The following is a 22,295-nucleotide window of genomic DNA, read 5'->3' on the forward strand; positions in this document are numbered from 1 at the left end:
GGCATCTTCTACTGACGGGATGAGGTCAATATCCTTCTAGGGGACCCGGGCCAGGTCGATTAGAAAGCCCTGCTATCTGAAGTGTTTTAGGGAGCGTTTGACCATGATGGTGGTCGTTTGACCGCGGCCCCATTACACACGCAGGCAATGAGGCAGCGATCGCTGAGATCCTCGTTTAAGACAGCAGATGTGTATTTAGAGGGCAAGTTGGTCAGGATGGGTGCCCATGGTTATGGATTTAGGGTTGTACCTGGTAGGTTCCTTGATAATATGTTTGAGATTGAGGGCATCTAGCTTAGTGCAGGACAGCCAGGGTGTTAAAGCATGTCCCAGTTTAGGTCCCCTAACAGTACGAACTCTGAAGATAGATTGGGGCCGATCAATTCACATATGGTGTCCAGGGCACAACTGGGGGCTGAAGGGGGTCTATAACAAGCAGCAACGGTGAGAGCCTTGTTTCTGGTAAAGATGGTATAGAGTACAGTATATACATATGAGCATATAAACATTATTAAAGTGACTAGTGTTCCATTCCTTAAAGTGGCCAGTAATTTCTAGTCTATGCTTATAGGCAGCAGCCTCTGTTGTGCTTGAGATGGCTATTTAGCAGTCTGATGGCCTTGAGATAGAATCTGTTTTTCAGTCTCTCGGTCCCAGCTTTGATGCACCTGTACTGACCTCGCCTTCTGGATGATAGCAGGGGAAACAGGCAGTGGCTCGGGTGGTTGATGTCCTTGATTATCTTTTTGGCCTTCCTGTGACATTGGGTGCTGTAGGTGTCCTGGAGGGTGGGTAGTTTCCCCCCCAGTTTTGATTTGGGCAGACCGCACTACCCTCTGGAGATCCTTGCAGTTGCCGTAGCAGGCATTGATACAGCCCGACAGGATGCTTTCAATTGTGCATCTGTAAAAGCTTGAGGGTTTTAGGTGACAAGTCAAATTTCTTTAGCCTCCTGAGGGTGAAGAGACTCTGTTGTGCCTTCTTCACCATACTGTCTGTGTGGATGGTCCATTTCAGTTTCAGTAATGTGTACGCCAAGTCACTTGAAGTTTTCCAGCTTCTCCACTGCGGTCCCGTCGATGTACATAGGGGGGTGCACCCTCTGCTGTTTCCTGAAGTCCGTGATAATTTCCTTTTGTTTTGTTGACGTTGTTTTCCAGGCACCACACTCCAGAGCCCTCCCCTCCTCCCTGTAGGCTGTCTAGTCATCGTTGGTAATCAAACCTACTACTGTTGTCATCTGAACTTGAAGCCATAGCCCTGGTTTTGTGTCCTCAGGTCAATCCCCTCCCTGTTTGTGACCGGGCCGATGTGTTTCAAGTGAAGTAGAGTACAAAAAGTAGGCCCAAATGAGGGAAGGAAAATACGTTGAATAGAATAATACTTATGTATTAAAAACCTGTACAGTTTAGCATTGTAGGCGTACATACTGAGCTGAACCTTGTTTTACACCCTAGTTTGGAGCTGAAATTTTGTGGTGTTCCGGGAGGGAAGGTTGGTCCACCACATGCCAACAAACAAAGTTTATTTTTATAATTATTTGTGATGTGACGTTTGCCTGTTGGATGTCTTGTCAATAAAGTATGTATGTAAAGTCTGGGTAAGAACTAAACGTTGTGATTGTTCCTTTTTTCAGTTGGAAACGCTCAAGAAGTCATAGCCCCTTGAAGAAAGACAAGAGTCCAGTAAGGTGAGATACACAGCCGGATTATCTTAGAAGCCACAGTGGGGTGGGTCAAAAGCTTCAAGTTCCTTAGCATGCACATCACAGAGGATCTAAAATGCTTCCTGCACACCGGCAGCGGGGTAAAGAAGGTGCAACAGCGCCGCTTCAACCTCTGGAGGCTGAAGAAATTTGGCTTTGCCCCCAAGACCCTCACAAACTTCAACAGATGCACCATCGAGAGCATTCTGTCGGGCTGTCTCAACGACTGGTATGGCAACTTCACCGGCCGCAACCATAGGGTGGCGCGGTCAGCCAGTGCATTATGGGGGGCACACTGCCTGTCCTCCAGGACATCTACAGTCACAGGAAGGCAAGAATGATCATTAAGAAGGTGGAGACAGTACAGGTGCATCAAAGCTGGGACTGAGAGACTGATAAACAGCCTTCGCTAGCCAGCTGGTACCCTGCCCTGAACCTTAGACTGCTGCCCTATGTACAGTGCCTTGCGAAAGTATTCGGCCCCCTTGAACTTTGCGACCTTTTGTCACATTTCAGGCTTCAAACATAAAGATATAAAACTGTATTTTTTTGTGAAGAATCAACAAGTGGGACACAATCATGAAGTGGAACAACATTTTATTGGATATTTCAAACTTTTTTAACAAATCAAAAACTGAAAAATTGGGTGTGCAAAATTATTCAGCCCCCTTAAGTTAATACTTACAGCTGCGATTACAGCTGTAAGTCGCTTGGGGTATGTCTCTATCAGTTTTGCACATCGAGAGACTGACAATTTTTCCCATTCCTCCTTGCAAAACAGCTTGAGCTCAGTGAGGTTGGATGGAGAGCATTTGTGAACAGCAGTTTTCAGTTCTTTCCACAGATTCTCGATTGGATTCAGGTCTGGACTTTGACTTGGCCATTCTAACACCTGGATATGTTTATTTTTGAACCATTCCATTGTAGATTTTGCTTTATGTTTTGGATCATTGTCTTGTTGGAAAACAAATCTTCGTCCCAGTCTCGGGTCTTTTGCAGACTCCATCAGGTTTTCTTCCAGAATGGTCCTGTATTTGGCTCCATCCATCTTCCCATCAATTTTAACCATCTTCCCTGTCCCTGCTGAAGAAAAGCAGGCCCAAACCATGATGCTGCCACCACCATGTTTGACAGTGGGGATGGTGTTTTCAGGGTGATGAGCTGTGTTGCTTTTACGCCAAACATAACGTTTTGCATTGTTGCCAAAAAGTTCAATTTTGGTTTCATCTGACCAGAGCACCTTCTTCCACATGTTTGGTGTGTCTCCCAGGTGGCTTGTGGCAAACTTTAAACAACACTTTTTATGGATATCTTTAAGAAATGGCTTTCTTCTTCCCACTCTTCCATAAAGGCCAGATTTGTGCAATATACGACTGATTGTTGTCCTATGGACAGATTCTCCCACCTCAGCTGTAGATCTCTGCAGTTCATCCAGAGTGATCATGGGCCTCTTGGCTGCATCTCTGATCAGTCTTCTCCTTTTATGAGCTGAAAGTTTAGAGGGACGGCCAGGTCTTGGTAGATTTGCAGTGGTCTGATACTCCTTCCATTTCAATATTATCGCTTGCACAGTGCTCCTTGGGATGTTTAAAGCTTGGGAAATATTTTTGTATCCAAATCCAGCTTTAAACTTCTTCACAACAGTATCTCGGACCTGCCTGGTGTGTTCCTTGTTCTTCATGATGCTCTCTGCGCTTTTAACGGACCTCTGAGACTATCACAGTGCAGGTGCATTTATACAGAGACTTGATTACACACAGGTGGATTGTATTTATCATCATTAGTCATTTAGGTCAACATTGGATCATTCAGAGATGCTCACTGAACTTCTGGAGAGAGTTTGCTGCACTGAAAGTAAAGGGGCTGAATAAATTTGCACGCCCAATTTTTCAGTTTTTGATTTGTTAAAAAAGTTTGAAATATCCAATAATTATCGTTCCACTTCATGATTGTGTCCCACTTGTTGTTGATTCTTCACAAAAAATACAGTTTTATATCTTTGTTTGAAGCCTGAAATTTGGCAAAAGGTCGCAAAGTTCAAGGGGGCCAAATACTTTCGCAAGGCACTGTACATAGTCATTGAACATGGGTCACTTTTTAACAATGCTTACATACTGTTTTAACCCACTTAAAATATTAAAAAAAAATGTTTTTATTTAACCTTCATTTAACTTATTTGGGGTAGGGGGCAGTATTGGATAGCTTGGATGAAACATGTGCCCAATGTAAGCTGCCTGCTACTCAGCCGTAAAAGCTAGAATATGCATATAATTAGTAAATATGGATAGAAAACACTCTGAAATTGTAAAAACCGTTTGAATGATGTCTGTGAGTATAACAGAACTCGTATGTCAGGCAAGCACCTGAGAAAAAAAATCCAACCAGGAAGTGGGGAATCTGAGGTTTGTAGATTTTCAACTCAGCCCCCATTGAAGATACAGGGTGATATTAGTTGTTTCACTTCCCAAGGCTTCCACTAGATGTCAACAGTATTTAGAACCTGTTTTGAGGATTCTACTCTAAAGGAGGGGCTCATAAGGGCTCTTTGAGTGCGTGGTCTGCCAGAGTGTCACAGCCTCTGGCGCGCTCACGTGAAAGGTAGTTACGTTCCACTTTGTACAGACAAAGGAATTGTCCGGTTGTAGCATTAATGAAGTTTTATGTTAAAAACATCCTAAAGATTGATTCCATACTTAGTTTGGCATGTTTCTACGGGCTGTAACAGAACTTTTTGAACTTTTCCTCCGATTTGGATTTGTTTCCCAAACGCCCAAACAAAAGAAGATATTTGGACATAACTGATTGACATTATCAAACAAATCAAACATTTATGGTGGACCTGGGATTCCTGGGAGTGCATTCTGATGAAGATCATCAAGGCTCTAACCGATAGTGCAAAAAGGTATTAGGTGATCAATGGGTAGGTAAAGAAATAAAGACAGGCTTGTATACAGTAGTGATGCTACATACAGACACCGGTTAGTCAGGCTGATTGAGGTAGTATGTAGATATGGTTAAAGTGACTATGCATATATGATGAACAGAGAGTGGCAGTAGTGTAAAAGAGGGGGTGGAGGGTGGGACACAATTCAGATTGCCCGGTTAGCCAATGTGCGGGAGCACTGGTTGGTCAGCCCAATTTAGGTAGTATGTACATGAATGTATAGGTAAAGTGACAATGTATATATGATAAAAAGAGAGTGGTTTTGGGGGGGTTCACAATGCAAATAGTCCGGGTAGCCACTTGATTACCGGTTCAGGAGTCTTATGACTTGGGGGTAAAAACTGTTGAAGCCTTTTTGTCCTAGACTTGGGACTCTGGTACCGCTTGCCATGTGGTAGTAAAGAATAGTCTATGACTGGGGTGGCTGTGGTCTGGATTGCAGGCAGCTTAGCCCCAGTGATGTACTGGGCAGTACGCACTACCCTTTGTAGTGCCTTGTGGTCAGAGGCCGAGCAATTGCCGTACCAGGCAGTGATGCAACCAGTCAGGATGTTGCAGCTGTAGAACCTTTTGAGGATCTCAGGACCCATGCCAAATCTTTTTAGTTTCCCGGAGAGGGAATAGGCTTTGTCGTGCCCTCTTCACGACTGTCTTGGTGTGTTTGGACCATCCTAGTTGTCCACATAAACAACAAACTAGAAACTTGACGCTCTCAACCTGCTCCACTACAGCTCCGTCGATGAGAATGGGGGCGTGCTCGGTCCTCCTTTTCCTGTAGTCCACAATCATCTCCTTGGTCTTGGTTACGTTGAGGGATAGGTTGTTGTTCTGCCACCACCCGGCCAGGTGTATGTGTATATACATACATACATGCATACCACACACAGTCGTGGCCAAAAGTTTTGAATGACACAAATATATTAATTTTTACAAAGTCTGCTGCCTCTGTGTCTAGATATTTTTGTCAGATGTTACTATGTGATACTGAAGTATAATTACAAGTGTCAAAGGCTTTTACTGACAATTACATGAAGTTGATGCAAAGAGTCAATATTTACAGTGTTGACCCTTTTTCAAGACTTCTACAATATGCCCTGGCATGCTGTCAATTAAATTCTGGGCCACATCCTGACTGATGGCAGCCCATTCTTGCATAACCAATGCTTGGAGGTTGTCAGAATTTGTGGGTTTTTGTTTGTCCACCTGCCTCTTGAGGATTGACCGCAAATTCTCAATGGGATTAAGGTCTGGGGAGTTTCCTGTCCATGGACCCAAAATATCGATGTTTTGTTCCCCAAGCCACTTAGTTATCACTTTTGCCTTATGGCAAGGTGCTCCATCATGCTGGAAAAGGCATTGTTTGTCACCAAACTGTTCCTGGATGGTTGGGAGAAGTTGCTCTCCGATGATGTGTTGGTATCATTTTTTATGTTCTGTGTTCTTAGGCAAAATTGTGAGTGAGCCCACTCCCTTGGCTGAGGAGCAACCCCACACATGAATGGTCTGCTTTACCGTTGTCATGACACAAGACAGATGCTAGCGCTCACTTGTCTTCTCTGAATAAGCTTTTTTCCGGATGCCCCAAACAATCAGAAAGGGGATTCATCAGAGAAAAATACTTTACCCCGGTCCTCAGCAGTCCAATCCCTGTGCCTTTTGCAGAATATCAGTCTGTCCCTGATGTTTTTCCTGGAGAGAAGTGGCTTCTTTGCTCCCTTTCTTGACACCAGGCCATCCTCCCAAAAGTCTTCACCTCACTGTGCGTGCAGATGCACTCACACCTGCCTGCTGCCATTCCTGAGCAAGCTCTTTTCTGATGGTGCCCCGATCCCGCAGCTGAATCAACTTTAGGAGACAGTCCTGGCGCTTGCTGGACTTTCTTGGATGCCCTGAAGCCTCCTTCACAACAATTGAAACGCTCTCCTTGAAGTTCTTGATGATCCGATAAATAAATTGTTGCTTTAGGTGCAATTTTACTAGCAATATCCTTGCCTGTGAAGTCCTTTTTCTGCAAAGCAATGATGATGGCACGTGTTTCCTTGCAGGTAACCATGGTTGACAGAGGAAGAACAATGATTCTAAGCACCGCCCTCCTTTTGAAGCTTCCAGTCTGTTATTCGAACTCAATCGGCATGACAGAGTGATCTCCAGCCTTGTCCTCGTCAACACTCACACCTGAGGCGTCCCATCTAGAGCTCTGGAAATGCAAATGCGCTACGCTAAATGCTAATAGTATTAGTTAAAACTCAAACGTTCATTAAAATACACATGCAGGGTATTGAATTAAAGCTACACTCGTTGTGAATCCAGGCAACAAGTCAGATTTTTAAAATGCTTTTCGGCGAAAGCATGAGAAGCTATTATCTGATAGCATGTAACACCACAAAAGACCCGCAGGGGACGTAAACAAAATAATTAGCATATTCGGCGCTACACAAACCGCACAATAAAATATAAAACATTCATTACCTTTGACCATCTTCTTTGTTGCCACTCCTAGATGTCCCATAATCACATTTACATTTTACATTTAAGTCATTTAGCAGACGCTCTTATCCAGAGCGACTTACAAATTGGTGCATTCACCTTATGACATCCAGTGGAACAGCCACTTTACAATAGTGCATCTAAATATTTTAAGGGGGGTGAGAAGGATTACTTTATCCTATCCTAGGTATTCCTTAAAGAGGTGGGGTTTCAGGTGTCTCCGGAAGGTGGTGATTGACTCCGCTGTCCTGGCGTCGTGAGGGAGTTTGTTCCACCATTGGGGAGCCAGAGCAGCGAACAGTTTTGACTGGGCTGAGCGGGAACTGTACTTCCTCAGTGGTAGGGAGGCGAGCAGGCCAAAGGTGGATGAACGCAGTGCCCTTATTTGGGTGTAGGGCCTGATCAGAGCCTGGAGGTACTGAGGTGCCGTTCCCCTCACAGCTCCGTAGGCAAGCACCATGGTCTTGTAGCGGATGCGAGCTTCAACTGGAAGCCAGTGGAGAGAGCGGAGGAGCGGGGTGACGTGAGAGAACTTGGGAAGGTTGAACACTAGACGGGCTGCGGCGTTCTGGATGAGTTGTAGGGGTTTAATGGCACAGGCAGGGAGCCCAGCCAACAGCGAGTTGCAGTAATCCAGACGGGAGATGACAAGTGCCTGGATTAGGACCTGCGCCGCTTCCTGTGTGAGGCAGGGTCGTACTCTGCGGATGTTGTAGAGCATGAACCTACAGGAACGGGCCACCGCCTTGATGTTAGTTGAGAACGACAGGGTGTTGTCCATGATCACGCCAAGGTTCTTAGCGCCCTGGGAGGAGGACACAATGGAGTTGTCAACCGTGATGGCGAGATCATAGAACGGGCAGTCCTTCCCCGGGAGGAAGAGCAGCTCCGTCTTGCCGAAGTTCAGCTTGAGGTGGTGATCCGTCATCCACACTGATATGTCTGCCAGACAGACATGCAGAGATGCGATTCGCCACCTGGTCATCAGAAGGGGGAAAGGAGAAGATTAATTGTGTGTCGTCTGCATAGCAATGATAGGAGAGACCATGTGAGGTTATGACAGAGCCAAGTGACTTGGTGTATAGCGAGAATAGGAGAGGGCCTAGAACAGAGCCCTGGGGGACACCAGTGGTGAGAGCGCGTGGTGAGGAGACAGATTCTCGCCACGCCACCTGGTAGGAGCGACCTGTCAGGTAGGACGCAATCCAAGCGTGGGCCGCGCCGGAGATGCCCAACTCGGAGAGGGTGGAGAGGAGGATCTGATGGTTCACAGTATCGAAGGCAGCCGATAGGTCTAGAAGGATGAGAGCCAGAGGAGAGAGAGTTAGCTTTAGCGGTGCGGAGCGCCTCCGTGATACAGAGAAGAGCAGTCTCAGTTGAATGACTAGTCTTGAAACCTATATCACTATTGGGTTTTTTTTTCCCCGATTAAATCGGTCCATATATAGCCTAGATATCGTTCTATGTAGACTGTGTGAGAAACGAAAAAAAATAACGTTTCATAACGTAACGTCATTTTTTAAAATTCAAAAAGTCGACGATAAACTTTCACAAAACACTTCGAAATACTTTTGTAATGCAACTTTAGGTATTAGTACACGTTAATAAGCGATAATTTTCATCAGGAGGCGATGTCAATTCTATAGGTGTCGTCTGGAAAAAAACATGGCCGGAGAGAGCTCGACCAAAACATCCGGTCGGAGACCGGAGGGAAGGAGTTCCCTTGAACCGGTTAGACCAAGAATCAATTGCGAATCAAATGACAAGACTCTAGACAACGTGTGGTAGCTGTAGGCGCTGAAACCTCGGTCTCATGTAATTCGGTTCACTTTGAACAATTCCTGGAAGTAAGCGCAAGGATATTTATTTCCATTTTCAGTGATCAGGTTTTCCTGCGCTATTCGATGAAACTCACGCTCTGGTATAGTCACAGCCGTGATTTAACCAGTTTTATAAACGTCTGAGTGTTTTCTATCCACACATACTAATCATATGCATATACTATATTCCTGGCATTAGTAGCAGGGCGCTGAAATGTTGCGCGATTTTTAACAGAATGTTCGAAAAATTAGGGGGTAGAAGGAAGAGGTTAACGAGAGAATCACTGACATGTCAGCTGGTCCTTTTGTGGTAGGGCTGAAGTGCAGTGGAAATGTTTTGGGGGGATTCAGTTAATTTTCAATGCAAAGAGGGACTTTGCAGTTTATTGCAATTCATCTAATCCAGAGGTGGGCAAACTTTTTGACTCGCGGGCCACAATGGGTTCTAAAATTTGACAGAGGGGCCGGGCCAGGAGCATTTGGAGGGAGTGTTTGGGCCGATAATCAATAATATCTACTTGTGTTAAACTCCGCAAAATCATGGATGGATTGTCCTGACCGCGCGCTCTACACACTCGCCACGGACGCCCTCGCCTTCACGTGCAAACGGTACACGTGTATCGTTGCCAAGCACACAGACATAGGCTGTATTAAATATCCTACCTGCAGCTGTAAATTTAAATTAAGAGCGATGTTAATTAAGCTACTGTACCGCTGCTGTGCGTAAATGCGCATTGCTCTTAATTAAAAGACGCACTTCCAAACTTTCCATATGCATTTTTTCATAACACAGCAGAAAAACTCACCATTTCAGTGGGAACAGTGTTGTTGGTCTCCCTTTTTAGCCAGTGCATCAAAGTCTGGAGTTAGTTTTGTTGTGGCAATTCTCAGGACAGATCTGAGGTGTTGGTCAGTTAACTTGGATCTGTGATGGGCTTTGTTGATTTTCATGACGCTAAACGTCTGCTCACACACGTAGGTCGAGCCAAACAACACCAGCATCTTCTGCGCCGTCCTCCGGAGGTTTGGAAACGCGGTCTCGTTAAGTGAAGCGTAAAATTCATTCAGTTTAAGAGACTTGAACTTCTCCTTTGAGACGGAGTCAGACTGAAGATCGATCAGTTCCAATTGCAGCTCCAGCGGTGCTGATTCGGGGTCTTGTGACAGGGGACAGGACACCAGTTGAAGTGACTTGTCAATTTTTTCAAAATCACAGAACCGACGGCAAAATTCTCTGTGCAGATCGTCCAGTGATTTGTAGTATTTCTTCGCATTTCGGGCGGCCTCTTTCTGCACGGCTAGTGTGGGGAAATGTGCGAAAGATTTGTTTGACATTTGCCTGGAGAATAAAACCAGCTTGGATTTGAAGGCTCTCCCATTTGTGTACATGTCGTGCGCAAACTGATCTTTCCCCTGTAGCTTCACGTTCAGCTCATTCATGTGTGAAAATATGTCCACAGCAAACGCAAAGTCACAAAGCCAGTTTGTGTCGCTCAGCTCGGGGAATTCTTCGGATTTCCCCATTAAATTAAAAAATGAGCGAATCTCGTCTTTGAGCTCCCAGACTCGTTGAAACGCTTTCCCCAAACTTAACCAGCGGACGCGAGAGTGGTAAAGTAGGTCCTGGTGATCCGCATTAGTTTCTTCCAGGAACGTAATGAACTGACGATGATTAAGCTCCTCCGTTATCTCAAAACTGTCGTTAATCCCTCGGATAAAAATTAGGAGCTGAGCAGTGTCTTTTATGTCGTTACTTTCATCCAGTGCTAGTGAATATAACTTAAAGGACTCCGCCTTTTTTGTTTAACTCGCTGACTAGATCTTCGTCAATCTTTGATTTTTTCAAACTTGGCTTTGCTCTCCGGACACAAGAGACCTGCTGTCTCTACCATGCACTCTTTCAAAAACTCGCCTTCGGAGAAAGGCTTGCTAGCCTTTGCTAATTTGAATGCCAGCAAATAACTTGCCTTGGTACTTGACTCTTGAATTGCAGTTTGTCGGTGAAAAAAGTTCTGTTGACTCTGTAAATTAGCTGCCAACCTCTGAGCAGTAGCCGCCCGTTCTTGTGTTGACTGCTTGCTAGCATAGTTTGCATGCTTCGTGGCAAAGTGATGGCTGATATTGTACTCTTTGAAAACCGCAACAGCTTCTTGGCATATCAGACATACAGCCGTTGATCGGACTTCAGTGAAGAAGTATTTTGTTGTCCACTCCTTATTAAACACTCGGCATTCGCTGTCCGCTTTCCTTCTCTTTGGTCCGCTCATTTTCACAGAAGGGCTTAATGGTGACGTGAAACGAAGTGAAAAAAAGAGAAATACGCGCCACTCCAACGGTCAATGTGTTTTGAGTGCGCCATCTATTGGGGAAACGTGGGCATTGCAGGGAAAGGGGAAAAAAGGAGGTTTTTACTATAATTTGGACAAGTTCGGCGGGCCGGATTAAAAAGCCTAACGGGCCGTATGTGGCCCGCGGGCCGTAGTTTGCCCATGTCTGATCTAATCACTCTTCATAACATTCTGGAGTATATGCAAATTGCCAACAAACTGAGGCAGCAGATGTTGTGAAAATTTGTGTAATTCTCAGCTTTTGGCCACGACTGTGTGTGTGTGTGTGTATATGTATAGTATTCTAGTCATGGCTTATCCTATATAACTACTGCTGTAATCACCGTTTCTATTCATATACTGTATATACATATTTATATTGTGGACATTGATCGTTCAGATACTGCTTGTTATTTCTACTTGTGTGTTTTATTGCTGCATTGTTGGAGATGGACATAAGTATTTTGCTGCACCTAGGATAACTTTTTTTTTTTTTGCTCACCATCCATAAATGATATGTGTTAAACTCTGTTTGTGCTTTTTTTCAAGGAAACCAATTGACAACCTGACCCCAGAGGAGAGGGATGCCCACACTGTTTTTTGTATGCAGCTGGCAGCCAGAATCCAACCACGAGACCTAGAGGACTTCTTCTCAGCCGTGGGGAAAGTCAGTATTCGCAGTTTACAGTTCACAAACTTAAAAGTAGATTGCATTATCTTTGCCGTATGAAATAATTCAGACTTTATTTTGACAGAATTTAGCTAATGGTCATTAGGAAGGTGCTCACTCTTGACACACTATTACTATTGTGTCCCCTGTAGGTGAGAGACGTGAGGATGATCTCTGACAGAAACTCCAGGAGGTCAAAGGGCATTGCCTACATTGAGTTTCTGGATGTGAATTCAGTCCCGCTGGCTATTGGCTTAACTGGTCAGAGACTTCTAGGAGTGCCCATCATCGTACAGGCCCCTCAGGTAGTGGATTTAACCTCTTACAGCCACCCCCCCCCCCCCCTACTTTGTGCAATTTCCGCCTGAAGACATACCCAAATCTAACAGCCTGTAGCTCAGGCACAGAACCAAGGATATGCATATTCTTGGTACCATTTGAAAGAAAACACTCTGAAGTTTGTGTACATGTAAATTGAATGTAGGAGAATATAACACAATAGATCTGGTTTAGATAAAACAATGAATAAAACCATACGTTTTTTATTTTTGTATCTTTAAAATGAACAAGATCAAACAAACATTCAGATAGGATTATGGGGACAATTTCAGTGAAAAATATGAGGGCAACAGTACTTGTGCAAAGTTTCAGAATGATAACTTTCAAAATGAGTGTGCTACATTTATCATGAAGTCACCCAGGTGTCCCACACAAGTAGCCCAAATGTACCCAAGTGACAGTGAAGTGACATTTTGAAACAAATAACTATACAAAATACCAAAATGGTATTCTAACACCACCCCCCCCCCCCCCCCCAAGAATTGAGAAAAATAATTATTATTGATTAAATATATATATATATACACACATTTACAAAATAACATGGGTAACTATTTACACACTTTCAATATTTGGAAGACCCTCAGTCCTAACAAATCAATTTATATAGCACCAGCCTAAAATCCCAAACAGGAAGCAATGCAGGTGTAGAAGCACAGTGGCAAGGAAAAACTCTAGAAAGGCAAAAACCTAGGAAGAAACCTAGAGAGGAACCAGGCTACGAGGGGTGGCCAGTCCTCTTCTGGCTGTGCCGGGTGGAGATCACAGTGGTTGTAGAGGGTGCAACAGGACAGCACCTTGAGTAAAAATGAACAGTTTAGGGTACCATAGCCGCAGGCAGAACAGATGAAACTGGAACAGCGGCAAGGCCAGGTGGACTGGGGACAGCAAGAGTCATCATGCCAGGTAGTCCTAACGCATGGTCCTAGGGCTCAGGTCCTCCAAGAGAGAATTCGAGAGAGCATACTTAAATTCACACAGGACACCGGATAAGACTCTCATTCGGAGTCAGTGTCACTGTGAAAGAAAATGTTCAGTTAGTATAGTTTCACATATGAGCCCTGTATCAACAGGTATAATAAACATATATATATATATATATCTCCTGCTAGATCTACTGTCTCTATTATATTATGCCAGACCAGCTGTATCTACTGTCTCCATTTCACTTTGGCCATTGATGAGGAGAGGGCAGGACCACAACAGCCTCAAATAGGCTATTTAAATATATGCCATTTGGCAGACGCTTTTATCCAAAGCGACTTACAGTCATGTGTGCATACATTCTGCATACATTCTACGTATGGGTGGTCCCGGGGATCGAACCCACTACCCTGGCGTTACAAGCACCATGCTCTACCAACTGAGCTACATGTGGGTTGGGGTGGGGCGGCAGACACACGCATCTCACATTTCATGACATTACATGTTTATATATTGCTTCTAAAATTTGAAAAAAATCACAAATAATATTTTATATTATTAATTTCAAACAAGGGCATTAGCATACGAACTTACCAGTCCAAAACGATGTCCGATCCCATTAAAAAAATATTCCTTCAATCGCTAAATGAATTGTCCAACAACAATCTGTCTCACCTTGCCAATCAATTTATTCTAAAATTGTGTGTACATCTGTATATTTAGATTTAACTTTCCCTGACTTAGTCGCCATAATGATTGATATATAAACAGCTGAATCTGCGCGTTCACCAAACAATGCAATGCGTAATGTGTTTCTCCTTCCGGTATGAAAATGCAATAGCACATGACTCTCTTTACGCTGGAGCTTACTACATGCGTTGGTCTTGCAACACATAAACATAGCCAATGAGCTGAGCTAAACGGCAATACGCTATCTACCCAGCTAGATTTCAAGACGATCAGTGGTCATTGGGTTAAAAGACAGTCGATCAACAAAACAGCTGGAAAATCATCGGTGCACAATGTCATGACTTGTCTTCAAATCGGTTTCTTTCAGTCAATAGTCCCGCGAAATGGCCCATCAGGTTTGATTGTGTTACAAACAAACCAGTTGATCGCAGTGAAACCAAACATGACTGGAAAAGTCACGTTCTATGTGGGTTATTTACCTGGAATGTGTCGTCGAAAATGGAATGAGACGGAATTCACGACACAAGCAGTTCAAAATGTTTCGTGTTAGGCTATTAAACTATTTTATCAAACAAACGATCATTCATTGTGTAACAATGAGCATTGGAATTGCAAACAGATGAATAAACTATTTATTTTAATGCAGTTTGATTATGTTACGCCTGTGCTGGTTAAATTTATTTTTATTTTTATGGGGCTCTATGCTCAGATAATCGCATCGTATTCTTTCGCAGTAAATCCTTTTTTAAATCTGACAACGCAGTTGGATTAGCAAGATTCTAGGCTTTCGATACATGTGAGACACTTGTATTTTTATGAATGTTTAATATGACTTTATGTAGCGATCACCGTATGTTGTGGAATTTCAGCCCACTTTCGGGTTCCGTGCGCAGAGAGGTTAACTATAATATTTAGCATTGATGGAATTATTATATGTGATGTCACCTTTCACCGCTTACTTGGCAGATGGCATAGAATCACCATTTTTTGTATGTGTGCAGGCTGAGAAGAACAGAGCTGCAGCAATGGCCAACAACCTTCAGAAGGGTAATGCTGGCCCTATGCGGCTGTATGTGGGCTCGCTACACTTCAACATCACAGAGGACATGCTGCGAGGTGTCTTCGAGTCTTTCGGAAGAGTAAGGAGGAAACACCATTACTTATCAATTACATTTTAACCTCCTTTTACACTAACTCTTGTATCTTAACTGTTTTCCTTAACAGATTGAGAGCATACAACTGATGAATGACAGTGAAACTGGACGATCCAAAGGATATGGTTTCATCTCGGTAAGTTCCTGATTTTAGACTTGCAATAGATTAGGGTGTGTGCCATTTAAGTTAGCTGATTCACGCTGTATTATTGTAGTTTGCAGATGCAGAGTGCGCCAAGAAGGCCCTGGAGCAGCTGAATGGCTTTGAGCTGGCCGGGCGGCCCATGAAGGTTGGTCACGTGACGGAACGCACCGACCCCTCCACCGCCAGCTCCTTCCTGGACAACGACGAGCTGGAGAGGACAGGCATTGACCTGGGCACTACCGGGCGCCTGCAGCTCATGGCCCGGCTGGCAGAGGGTGTGATATTAACTGCTACTGTTTTTGAGTGGATGTAGTTTGGTCTTTTTGGTGCTCAAAATTGCCATTTAGGTTTGTCAGCAGTAAGTGAAAGTTGAGCTTACTAATCGATATGTCTTCCTTAGTGCTGAAATCTAAAACTGATTTGGTCAACCAAGGTGTTACTCCAGTTGACTTCTATAATCGCTCCAGTGTGTGCTCAAGTTGTTTTGAATAGCTTTGAACAGACTTGATGCTAATGAATAGTTTGTTTCCCTCAGGTACTGGTCTTCAGATCCCCCCGGCTGCACAGCAGGCTCTACAGATGAGTGGTTCCATCCACTCGACTCCAATCTACTTCAACATGGCAGCTGGTACAGGTAGGCTCATTATCCATGTGGAATGAACTACTCACTTGCCTCATCTAAGAACACTGCAGACTCCTCAAAGGAGAGGCATTTGAAGTTTGTGCTTTTTGATACCTCATTCAAATGTGAAATTCACCACTAAATTTGCTTTGGCTATTGATCATGAATCTCATTCTAAAGGTAGGTAGCAAAGGAAAGCTGTCACACCTGCTTTGGCAGGATGATTTCCAGTTACCTTTTTGCTCCTCCCTTAATTTGGTTTGTGACGTGTCAGAAAACAGTGCAAAGAGGGCTAACATTATCTGGAGATTAAGTGTGTTAACATTATCTGCATCCATGACCACCAATATATGATAATCTCAAATGAACTGCCGTAAGACTTCTCTTTTCTCACTATCATTTCGCCTTTTAATGATCTCTTCCACATGTATCCAATAGATCTACATGTAAACACTAAAGGCCAATCTGGCATTGCCACCAACATTCATTATGAGGTATGTTAATCACTTCAACATCCTGCCAGTCTCTGGTGACAGTCGGTCTCTGAGAAAGCTGTTTTTTCACTCACTATGGCCCTGCTTGAAAATAGCACATTGAATATCATGGGAAACGTGTACGAAACCCAGAAATGAGTTAACATCATTCAAGTCAACCTGTGTGTTGTTTTGACTTGCCAAAGCCAGCAGTTTGTCTTGCTAAGTGAAGGGACTCTTCAAACTTATGTAACACACTACAATATCACAGTACCATGTTAGATGTGAATGCTGATATTGAACTAGCATGCAGATAACCATTGCTTCTCTAATATTGTGTGCCTAATGCTATGGCTGTCCCCCTCTAGCACATAGGCTTAATGTGCACTGCAGTGTAGTAAGTCAATGGTCTTCATCCATTGTGCATCGTTCCATCCTCAACCTTTTCTAACTGAAGTGCGTCTTTAATTTCTCTTCTTCTAATCTTTTAGACATGCAAGCGAGCCTGAACCCACCCCCTGAAGGTGAATGTGAAAGAAAGTGTACAGCTTCTCAAATATATTATTATTTAATACTCATCTAAAATAAATAATTTTGTTTCAAGTTCTCATGTTTCAAACCGGAGAGAGCTCTCCAATGGTCCTTTTTTCTTGTATTGGTGGGTATGCATGACAGCAATGATTTCAAACATTTTTGTTTAAGCCAAATGATAAAATTCTCAAGCTGTCCGTCTTCATCTTCCCTGGTGTTCTTGTGTGTAACTACATTGTCCAAATGTGCATTGAAACGACACAGGAAAAACTAGTCCTGTACATTGAGATGTATTCATTGGGGGGGGGGGGAAAGGAAAGGATTGTCAATCTGATGTTCTCAGTTGGAAGCAGGGTTGGGGTCAATTAATGGCATTGAAATTCCAGTCAGTCCAGGAACTGATGTTCAATTCAACAGACAGGAATTAATCTGCACTTGACAGCAGCTCTGGTAAGAAGGACCTCTGTTAATGATACTGTCATCTCCTTTTACAGCTCCTGCCACCCTTTCACTGAATCTGGCTCCAAGCATGAACCAGGCCATGACCCTCTCAACGCAGCCACTGGCTACGCACTGCCTACAGCTGTCCAACATGTTCAACCCTCAGTTGTGAGACACTACTTTTAACCTTATCATTTCATGATGAAAGGAAGCATTGTTTTAGATCTTTAATTTAATTCACTGAACTAAATTCATAAATCCATTCCCAAATATAAGATTAGGATAGAAATGGGAAAATACTGAATGATTGTAAAGTAATTAATACACTGTAATTAATTACACTGCTATCTGCCCAGCAGCTAGCCAGCTAGCAAACGTCCACCGTCTACCGAATAGCAGCACTGTAGAAACTATTACACTCAACTGAACGACTTGATTAGTGTAGTGTTAGCTAGCTACATAGTTGTCTTTGCTGTCTTCGTATCCAAGATAATTGTGTAGTTTAGAGCGTGTAGTCTTAGAGTGATTATCTTAATTTACCGAGGTTAGCTAGCCAGCTATTTGTCGTCCTTAACGTAGGAGACACTGCTAGCTAGCCAACAGCTAGCCAACGTCTACTGAATAGAACTTCCGCACTCAACAACCCGGTCGCATTCCGCTTCGCTCCACAGGTAGTATCACATTTTTTCATTTCATTTCATTACAGCACAACGGTTTGATTTGTTTGATCGTAGCTAGCTACATAGCTAGCTACATAGCCGTCTGTGTATCAAAGATAATTGTGTAGTCTAGAGCGATTTTCTAGGTTAGCTAGCCAGCTATTGTCGTTCTTTTAACGCAACGTAACGTAATCAACACTGCTAGCTAGCCAGCTAGCCCCGAATAGCAGCACTGTAGAAACTACTACACTCAACGGAACGACTTGATTAGTGTAGTGTCAACAACGCAGCCACTGTCAGCTAGCCTACAAAGTCAACAACGCAGCCACTGCCAGCTAGCCTACTTCAGCAGTACTGTATCATTTTTAATAATTTTAGTCAATAAGATTCTTGCTACGTAAGCTTAACTTTCTGAACATTCGAGACGTGTAGTCCACTTGTCATTCCAATCTCCTTGCATTAGCGTAGCCTCTTCTGTAGCCTGTCAACTATGTGTCTGTCTATCCCTGTTCTCTCCTCTCTGCACAGACCATACAAACGCTCCACACCGCGTGGCCGCTGCCACCCTAATCTGGTGGTCCCAGCGCGCACGACCCACGTGGAGTTCCAGGTCTCCGGTAGCCTCTGGAACTGCCGATCTGCAGCCAACAAGGCAGAGTTCATCTCAGCCTATGCCTCCCTCCAGTCCCTCGACTTCTTGGCACTGACAGAAACATGGATCACCACAGATAACACTGCTACTCCTACTGCTCTCTCTTCGTCCGCCCACGTGTTCTCGCACACCCCGAGAGCTTCTGGTCAGCGGGGTGGTGGCATAGGGATCCTTATCTCTCCCATGTGGTCATTCTCTCTTTCTCCCCTTACCCATCTGTCTATCGCCTCCTTTGAATTTCATGCTGTCACAGTTACCAGCCCTTTCAAGCTTAACATCCTTATCATTTATCGCCCTCCAGGTCCCCTCGGAGAGTTCATCAATGAGCTTGATGCCTTGATAAGCTCCTTTCCTGAGGACGGCTCACCTCTCACAGTTCTGGGCGACTTTAACCTCCCCACGTCTACCTTTGACTCATTCCTCTCTGCCTCCTTCTTTCCACTCCTCTCCTCTTTTGACCTCACCCTCTCACCTTCCCCCCTACTCACAAGGCAGGCAATACGCTCGACCTCATCTTTACTAGATGCTGTTCTTCCACTAACCTCATTGCAACTCCCCTCCAAGTCTCCAACCACTACCTTGTATCCTTTTCCCTCTCGCTCTCATCCAACACTTCCCACACTGCCCCTACTCGGATGGTATCGCGCCGTCCCAACCTTCGCTCTCTCTCCCCCGCTACTCTCTCCTCTTCCATCCTATCATCTCTTCCCTCTGCTCAAACCTTCTCCAACCTATCTCCTGATTCTGCCTCCTCAACCCTCCTCTCCTCCCTTTCTGCATCCTTTGACTCTCTATGTCCCCTATCTTCCAGGCCGGCTCGGTCCTCCCCTCCCGCTCCGTGGCTTGACGACTCAATGCGAGCTCACAGAACAGGGCTCCGGAAGGCCGAGCGGAAATGGAGGAAAACTCGCCTCCCTGCGGACCTGGCATCCTTTCACTCCCTCCTCTCTACATTTTCCTCCTCTGTCTCTGCTGCTAAAGCCACTTTCTACCACTCTAAATTCCAAGCATCTGCCTCTAACCCTAGGAAGCTCTTTGCCACATTCTCCTCCCTCCTGAATCCTCCTCCCCCTCCTCCTCCTCCCTCTCTGCAGATGACTTCGTCAACCATTTTGAAAAGAAGATCGACGACATCCGATCCTCGTTTGCTAAGTCAAACAACACCGCTGGTTCTGCTCACACTGCCCTACCCTGTGCTCTGACCTCTTTCTCCCCTCTCTCTCCAGATGAAATCTCGCGTCTTGTGACGGCCGGCCGCCCAACAACCTGCCCGCTCGACCCTATCCCCTCCTCTCTTCTCCAGACCATTTCCGGAGACCTTCTCCCTTACCTCACCTCGCTCATCAACTTATCCCTGACCGCTGGCTACGTCCCTTCCGTCTTCAAGAGAGCGAGAGTTGCACCCCTTCTGAAAAAACCTACACTCGATCCCTCCGATGTCAACAACTACAGACCAGTATCCCTTCTTTCTTTTCTCTCCAAAACTCTTGAACGTGCCGTCCTTGGTCAGCTCTCCCGCTATCTCTCTCAGAATGACCTTCTTGATCCAAATCAGTCAGGTTTCAAGACTAGTCATTCAACTGAGACTGCTCTTCTCTGTATCACGGAGGCGCTCCGCACCGCTAAAGCTAACTCTCTCCTCTGCTCTCATCCTTCTAGACCTATCGGCTGCCTTCGATACTGTGAACCATCAGATCCTCCTCTCCACCCTCTCCGAGTTGGGCATCTCCGGCGCGGCCCACGCTTGGATTGCGTCCTACCTGACAGGTCGCTCCTACCAGGTGGCGTGGCGAGAATCTGTCTCCTCACCACGCGCTCTCACCACTGGTGTCCCCCAGGGCTCTGTTCTAGGCCCTCTCCTATTCTCGCTATACACCAAGTCACTTGGCTCTGTCATAACCTCACATGGTCTCTCCTATCATTGCTATGCAGACGACACACAATTAATCTTCTCCTTTCCCCTTCTGATGACCAGGTGGCGAATCGCATCTCTGCATGTCTGGCAGACATATCAGTGTGGATGACGGATCACCACCTCAAGCTGAACTTCGGCAAGACGGAGCTGCTCTTCCTCCCGGGGAAGGACTGCCCGTTCCATGATCTCGCCATCACGGTTGACAACTCCATTGTGTCCTCCTCCCAGAGCGCTAAGAACCTTGGCGTGATCCTGGACAACAAACTGTCGTTCTCAACTAACATCAAGGCGGTGGCCCGTTCCTGTAGGTTCATGCTCTACAACATCCGCAGAGTACGACCCTGCCTCACACAGGAAGCGGCGCAGGTCCTAATCCAGGCACTTGTCATCTCCCGTCTGGATTACTGCAACTCGCTGTTGGCTGGGCTCCCTGCCTGTGCCATTAAACCCCTACAACTCATCCAGAACGCCGCAGCCCGTCTAGTGTTCAACCTTCCCAAGTTCTCTCACGTCACCCCGCTCCTCCGCTCTCTCCACTGGCTTCCAGTTGAAGCTCGCATCCGCTACAAGACCATGGTGCTTGCCTACGGAGCTGTGAGGGGAACGGCACCTCAGTACCTCCAGGCTCTGATCAGGCCCTACAACCAAATAAGGGCACTGCGTTCATCCACCTCTGGCCTGCTCGCCTCCCTACCACTGAGGAAGTACAGTTCCCGCTCAGCTCAGTCAAAACTGTTCGCTGCTCTGGCTCCCCAATGGTGGAACAAACTCCCTCACGACGCCAGGACAGCGGAGTCAATCACCACCTTCCGGAGACACCTGAAACCCCACCTCTTTAAGGAATACCTAGGATAGGATAAAGTAATCCTTCTCACCCCCTCCCCCCTTAAAATATTTAGATGCACTATTGTAAAGTGGTTGTTCCACTGGATGTCATAAGGTGAATGCACCAATTTGTAAGTCGCTCTGGATAAGAGCGTCTGCTAAATGACTTAAATGTAAATGTAAATGTAATATGCCATGTTTCTGGGAGCCCAAAAGTATTTACTTTAATGTTAATGTAACTGATCATTTCCTGAAGCTGGGTTAGGTCAGATGAGTTTGATGAATGGCTTGAAATTACCTGCCTCTTTTGCAGGGAAAATGAACCTGGCTGGGATGTCGAGATTCAAGATGACATCATTGAGGAGTGCAACAAACACGGTGGAATTGTCCACATATACCTTGACAAGAACTCTCCTCAGGTAATCCACTTTTGAAATGCACTTTGTTGTGTCTCTGACTGATTAAATTATGACAGGCTACTTTATCAAATCGATTACCTAACGTTTGATTGATTACATGATTGAATTAAACCATGCAACAATTAACTCGTTAACCTTTCTAGGGTGTCCCATCTGGCCAACATCCAGTGAGGTTGCAGAGCGGCAAATTCAATTACAGAAAAGCTCATTATAAAAATTCAGAAGACAAAACATATTTTACATAGGTTTAAAGATGAACTTCTTGTTAAACCAACCACAGTGTCATATTTATAAAATGCTTTTCGGCGAAAGCATACCTAGCCCAGAACATAGCCCAGTTAGAAGCGTTACAAAACTCAGAAATAGAGATAAAATTAATCCCTTACCTTTGATCTTCATATGGTGGCAATCAGAAGAAATTAATTTACTCAAATGTTCCTTTTGTTTGAAGTCTCTTTATATCCAAATACCTCTGTTTTGTTAGCGTGTTTTCTTCAGTAATCCACAGGCTCAAACTCAGTCAATCAAACAAAAAAATCAAAATTGTATCCAT

At 44.8% G+C, this 22,295-nt stretch overlaps 1 protein-coding gene across 6 annotated transcripts in view; it reads left to right on the top strand.

The window, feature by feature from the left end:
• The window catches only part of LOC124031664 (RNA-binding protein 39-like), a 32,679-nt gene that overhangs the window by 7,291 nt on the left and 3,093 nt on the right, over positions 1 to 22,295 (top strand). For 5 of the 6 annotated variants that reach the window (XM_046343190.1, XM_046343194.1, XM_046343191.1 and 2 more), the window contains 10 exons: positions 1,637 to 1,690; positions 11,833 to 11,950; positions 12,106 to 12,258; positions 14,908 to 15,045; positions 15,131 to 15,196; positions 15,276 to 15,480; positions 15,741 to 15,839; positions 16,792 to 16,824; positions 17,326 to 17,440; positions 21,637 to 21,742. In XM_046343190.1, the coding sequence (XP_046199146.1) occupies positions 1,637 to 1,690; positions 11,833 to 11,950; positions 12,106 to 12,258; positions 14,908 to 15,045; positions 15,131 to 15,196; positions 15,276 to 15,480; positions 15,741 to 15,839; positions 16,792 to 16,824; positions 17,326 to 17,440; positions 21,637 to 21,742 (1,087 nt within the window). The remainder of the gene's footprint in view (positions 1 to 1,636; positions 1,691 to 11,832; positions 11,951 to 12,105; positions 12,259 to 14,907; positions 15,046 to 15,130; positions 15,197 to 15,275; positions 15,481 to 15,740; positions 15,840 to 16,791; positions 16,825 to 17,325; positions 17,441 to 21,636; positions 21,743 to 22,295) is intronic. The other variant, XM_046343189.1, reaches the window with a different exon arrangement.

Source organism: Oncorhynchus gorbuscha, linkage group LG03 (assembly GCF_021184085.1).
Source record: "Oncorhynchus gorbuscha isolate QuinsamMale2020 ecotype Even-year linkage group LG03, OgorEven_v1.0, whole genome shotgun sequence".
Lineage (NCBI taxonomy): Eukaryota > Metazoa > Chordata > Actinopteri > Salmoniformes > Salmonidae > Oncorhynchus > Oncorhynchus gorbuscha.